The 6,000-nt window shown below is 48.4% G+C and overlaps 1 protein-coding gene across 1 annotated transcript; it reads left to right on the forward strand.

Annotated features, from left to right (window-relative positions):
* Window positions 1-265: 265 nt before the first annotated feature.
* On the forward strand, window positions 266-2,554 carry LOC135700126 (polymerase delta-interacting protein 3-like). The gene is made up of 4 exons (XM_065220521.1): window positions 266-924; window positions 990-1,588; window positions 1,644-1,849; window positions 1,953-2,554. Exons 1-4 carry the CDS (start codon window positions 486-488, stop codon window positions 2,062-2,064), a joined length of 1,356 nt encoding a protein of 451 aa, XP_065076593.1. The 5' UTR covers window positions 266-485; the 3' UTR covers window positions 2,065-2,554.
* Window positions 2,555-6,000: the final 3,446 nt, after the last annotated feature.

Raw genomic sequence — 6,000 nt, forward strand, 5'->3', positions numbered from 1 at the left:
ACAACCCAATTGACTTTTTCTCACGTACAACAATTTAACAATACATTTTAATGTACTCGAAATTCAGTAGTAAAAATCATTGTAATTTCATTGTTTTATTTATGATAATTATTTTTTCGGGGTGGCCCTGCCCAAAAAGGGGGCATTTTGTAGTTGGATTCTGAAAGTGCGAAATACAATGTTAATCTGATTTTACAGTGTACGTACGCTCCGCGAGCCGTCAAACGTCAAAACGGTCCAAAACGCTAAAACAGCAGCCAGTCAAGCAGCAGCCATCATCATCCAGCAGCGCGCACGGTAAACTCTGAATCGAAACAATCCATTTGAAATCGAAGCTGAACTTTTTCGCTTCGAGCCGAAGATATACTGGTGCTCGGATTCTCATCGTTTCTGAAGAACGAAGGATTCCTAGTGGTGGTAAGTGGCGAAAGTCCGTCCGCAAAAAAATTTGGTCTGGTGGCATCCGAGCTTCTTCCGCAAACAAGATGGATGCAATGAGCCTCAGCTTGGATGACATTATTAAGAAAAAATCCATTGGTAAGCGGCCAAAACCGGGCGGTGGTGCCGGGAAGAAAGTTACCAAAGTGGGCAGGAATGGAGCCGGTTTCGGTGGTGACCGTTCGCGACCAGGTAGGAAGTTGCTGGGAAGTCCGAACGGTCGTCGTAAGGGAGTAGCAGCAGCAGTAGTAGGAGGAGGTATCAAGTCCCGGGTAGGTATTATCAACCAGCCAAGGGTAGTTGTCGATGCCCGAATGAAGATCATCCAGAAGAAGCGGGCTCAGATTCGGGATGCTCGCGATAAGCTGGTGGAGATTGCTAGGAATAGTGGGGATGCCCGTTTGAGGCTGCTTAAGCGCAAGGGAAAGGTTCCGCCGGGGAATGGAATTCTGAAGAAGCGCAGTGGTAGTACACCTGCTACAAGTGGTGAGTAAATTTTGTTTGATGTGACGGATTAGGGTTGGTTTTTAACTGGGTTTGTGTTGTTGTAGGAAAACCATACGTAGACGAAATGGACGTCGATTACGATATGGAAGTGGCCATTCGTCGTCCGATTGGACCGCTGAAGCGAACGGTTCGGAACGAGATGTTCACCGTGCCCAGTACGATGCCACCGTTGCCAACATTCAGCCGGAATGTCCGTAATTCACCTCCCCCTACAACGTCGTCCTCTTCGTGGAATACTGATCCGTTTGATTGCTACGAAGTGCACACTACCCGACCGGTCATGTCGAAAGCACCTCCACCACCGGCACCGATTCCACGCTACGATGATATTCCACCGAGACGGGGAAATGCTCGTGCTCGATCGCCACCACCTCATCCGATGTACGCCGAAGATCGACCACACCTTTCGTCGACGATGCGAGCTCGACTGGAGCGTGCCCCCAATCCTAACGAATCCATGGGAATCTTCGCCAAGATGCCACCGGAGGACCACCACCACAGCGGCAGCAGCAGCAGTAGCAGTCGTCATCACCATCACCACCATCATCAGCAGCCATTGTCTCCTTCCCCGTCGCCGCCGATTACCGGTTATAGGATTGTCGTTAGCAACTTGCATCCCAGTGTGACGCAAAATGACATCAAGGTTTGTGTGGCTAGCTATTGAATGTTGTTAGCATGTTAACGTATCCTTCCTGTAGGAGCTGTTTGAAGATATTGGCGATCTGCTTGAATCGCGCCTCGTACGTCCAGGAGTGGCCGAAGTAATCTACCGCACCCTCAAGGATGCTGAGGAAGCCGTCGATACTTACCACAACCGGCAGCTGGACGGCCAACCAATGAAATGCTTGCTGGTGAAACCACGGGCCTCGAATAAACCAACCGCGCCGGCCATCAGCTACTCGAGGTGAATAATTAAGCTCGGTGTACGCCCGCATCAATACAACCCAATAAATGACACGCAAATTCGATATTTTCTCTCTTCCTCTCTCTTTCTCCATCGCCAACAGCTCGTCAAGATCCCTCAAGTCCACCTCACTCTCGTCGTCTGGGGCCAAGAAATCGCACGTCGAGATTGATATCGACGCTCTGCATACGGTTCTGTTCAGAAGAGACCACTAGACAATTTCCCCCCTTCCCCATCGTCCCCGCATACAGCACACAGAAATGAACGAACACTGGCTCCCAGATCTACACAAACAATACAAACACACGCCCAAAAAATAGTCAAAAATTGGCATCAGTACCCGCGCTGCCGTAAGTGTTAAATATAGCTTCTATTTGCTTTCCTAGTGGATTTCCGTTGCAAATACAATCTCATTCAAAAATGTGTTCGATAAGCTTTCGTTCGAGTGGCCTATCTTTTCCGTTCCAAATCTGAGAGACTGCCGGGTTCAAATTTTGCTAAATTGGAAGCAGTATCTATTAATGGACGAGGAAGTCTCCCTCGACAGTACATTTAATTATTAAAGTCATTGTAATTTACTGGATAAGAGTAATTCTACAATCTAAGGCGTTTTAAAAGCTATTAATTGTAAGGCCACGCAGTATGGTAAACTAGGAATACCTAAATACTTACCATACAACAAGAAGCAAACAGACAGACATTGAATAAAAACGGTGTAAAAATGAAAAGTAGTGTCAGTTGCTTTTTTTTTTGGTTATCACAGTTCACTTGAGAGTCACGACATGGTATTACCAAGCCGGAGGCGGTGGGTTCAATTCTTTTGTTGGGTTGGAAACGTACTCGACTTCCCTGGGCATAGAGCATCATTGTGTTTGCCACACAATATAGAAATTCATGCATTGATTGGCATAGAAAACTCTCAATTAATAACTGTGGAAATGCCTTTCAAAGAAAGCTTAGTTAAGAGTAGGTATAAAAGCTTGTTCAAGAGCGCCAAAGCCAGTAAGAAGAAGCTCACTTGTAGGGTTTAATGAAACGTATCTAGCTGTTTGATCCTATGCCACAAGCATCTCCTTCTTTATTTCTTTTAAGTAGCAAACTTAATGCTTGAAGCCTACTTCAACTATCCATTTAATTTAAGTCTAACAAAATACTTTTCTCTAGAGCAAGTATTTGGTTAAACATCATTCGAATTTCCCACTGAATTTTGTATGATTAGTGATGATTTTCTTAAGGTGGCCAAACTTTCCCCTAACCAGTTGAAACATATTTTTTTCCGGAAGATCAGAAAATCTTCAACGAAAATGTCCTTGCCGGCTCATCGATATAATCAAAATTATCCGACCTATGTATGTATGTATGTAGTATGGGAAAACCGCCGCGTGATGATGCGGTCGCAAGCTCGTCCGGGAAGCGTTCCCGATAGCCGAGCCCGGGAGCAAAACATGACAGTTTCAGCTGTTCGAAAGGGCAGTATACCACCGACTCCTGGTATCTGATGAAAACAACCTGTTGCTCGAGGAGCAGTTTGGCTTCCGTAAAGGTCGCTGTTCACCAGCTAACTCGAGTGGCAAATATTCTCAGACGGAACAAGTATGTATCTAAAACATCTGCCATGCCATTGTTGGACGTTGAAAAGGCCTTTGACAATGTTTGGCATGATGGCCTGGTCTACAAATTGCAGCGATGCAGTCTTCCAATCTTCCTTTTAAAGATCATTAAAAAAAAACTATCTCTCGAACAGGTCCGAGTTAAAGCACCGGTGGTTAAAGAGCCTGAATTTATAAAGAGACGACATGTCAAAATTGAAACAATTAATTATCTGTCAAAGTCATTAGAAAACTCATTCCAATCGAGCAGAAGACCTATCAAATGGATAAGATGTCGCCTCTTTATAAATTCAGGCTCGGTGCGTGTGTTCCACAACATTTCTTTGCTCGACTGTCGAGCTGTTCAGTCCGTTTTTTCGCTCGAGTTCTCGATTCGATTTTGTCTCGTTTTGTGCTGTCGCGTTGCGCCGTGGAAGTGTCGCCACCTTCTCGCGTTCTGGCAAGTTTAATTGAACTTGCAAACACGAAACAAATGGTGCGTAGACGTGCCAATGAGCCAGCAGCGGGCCCTTCAAAGAAGGTGCAAATCAAGCCCAGCGCGTCGCAGGATGACGCCGGAAAACGAGTACTGCAAGCCAACCAGTATGCAGTACTCCCGGAAGAAAATGGCGATGGTGACGCCGTTCCCATTGCAAGACGAGAGCGGATTCCCCCGCTTTTCACGCCGGTGAAGGATGTTGCCAAGCTGGGTGCCGAACTGGCAAAACACAAGCTGCTGCCTCGCTTCAAGCTTTGCAGCATCGGTACCAAAATCATGTGCTCCAGCCTGGAGGAGTACAAACAAATAGGAAGTTTCCTGAAGAACAACAACGTGGACTTCTTCACGCATGATCTGCCATCGAGCAAGCCACTGAAGGTGGTTTTACGTGGATTACCGTCGTTCGAGGCTGCTGCGGTGAAATCCGAGCTGGAGCGGCTTGGGCTCCAACCTGAGGCCGTGTTCCAGATGAACCGGCGTCCCAACCAAAACACCAGCTTCCGTGATCAGTTGTTCCTGGTGCATTTCACGAAGGGATCCACCAGTCTTGCGGCTCTGAGATCCAAAATCCGGTACCTGTTTCAGGTCATCATTAGTTGGGAGCATTACAAACCTCAACATCGTGATGTAACGCAGTGTATGAACTGCCTCTCATATGGCTATGGCACCAGAAACTGCCACATGAAGACAAACTGCGGCAAGTGTGCTGGAACTCACTCAACTGCGTCCTGTGAGCAAGTCGATGACATCGAGCCAACGTGTGTCAACTGCGGTGAAAACCACCAAGCCTCCAATTGCGGATGTCCCAAGGGAGTGGAGTTCATTAATATCCGTTGGAAGGCCACAATCAACAACCAGCTCGGTCGCCTTCGTAATCATCGTTCGCCTCCTGTACTAACGGAAGTCCAGTACGCAGCTCTCCAGCCCCGTCGACATGTTCCGAACCTAGCCCCGCTTCCGCTCAACAACCAACAAGCCAATCCTGCGAGTATCCAAATGGTTCCCAATAGTCGGACAGTTCAGCATCGTCTCGCTGTTGCTCCGGCCCAGCCAATTCCAGGTTCATCCACCGCCCCTGGTTTATCATACGCTGGTGCTGTCTCAGGTGAGCCTGTCGACGATTCTCCGTTCACCTCGGAGGAACTTGTGACACTCGTGGCCGAGGCCATCATCATCATGCGTACCTGCAAGACTCGATCTGAACAGCTTCATGCTGCCTTGTCACTCGTCACCAAGTATGGACCGTGAAGCTATAAAAATTGCAAATTGGAACGCTTGCTCACTGACGAACAAGCATAGAGAGCTACTCGATTTCCTCAACACCAAGGAGGTCGACATTGCTATCATCACCGAGACGCATCTGAAGCCCGAACTGAACGTATTCCTTCCCGACTTCCGGCTCGTCAGACTTGATCGCACCTGCTCTGGAGGTGAAGGAGTGGCCATCGCTGCAAGACGGAACATCAGTTGCCGGCTGCTACCAAACTTCCAGCTGAAAACAATTGAAGCCATCGGAGTGGAGGCCTACTGCCCCAAGCAAACCAACATCAGGGACGGGTCGTCAGTGGCCCTCCGCAAAGACATCATCAAACTCACCCGGAGGAGCGGGAACTTTATCATCGCTGGCGATCTGAACGCAAAACATCAAGCTTGGGGCATCGGTCGGAGCAATAGAAACGGCATCATCCTCAATGAAGACCTGCAAGAGGGCCACTATACCATCTTGGCCCCGGACTCTCCCACCCAGTTGAGTCGGTCTGGGGTCCATGCGACCATCGACATCTTCGTAAGCAACATGGGACACAACGTCTCGCAACCTGTGGCATTCCGGGAGCTGAGCTCGGACCACTACCCGGTGGTGGCCGAAGATGGATCCTCGGTATACCGATTCGAAGCTTCCCGGCGCAACTACCATCGAGTCAACTGGGCGCAATATCAACACTGCGTCGACACAACCATCGACTACGATGTCCAACCGGGAACGTCGGAAAATGTTGACCGGTGTCTACAAACCATCGAGGAGGCAATTTCCCGGGCCAGGGAACAACACGTGCTAGTATCCA

Source organism: Ochlerotatus camptorhynchus, unplaced genomic scaffold, assembly GCF_037179485.1.
Source record: "Ochlerotatus camptorhynchus isolate MF236.1 unplaced genomic scaffold, CSIRO-AGI_Acam_v1.1 ptg000129l, whole genome shotgun sequence".
NCBI lineage: Eukaryota > Metazoa > Arthropoda > Insecta > Diptera > Culicidae > Ochlerotatus > Ochlerotatus camptorhynchus.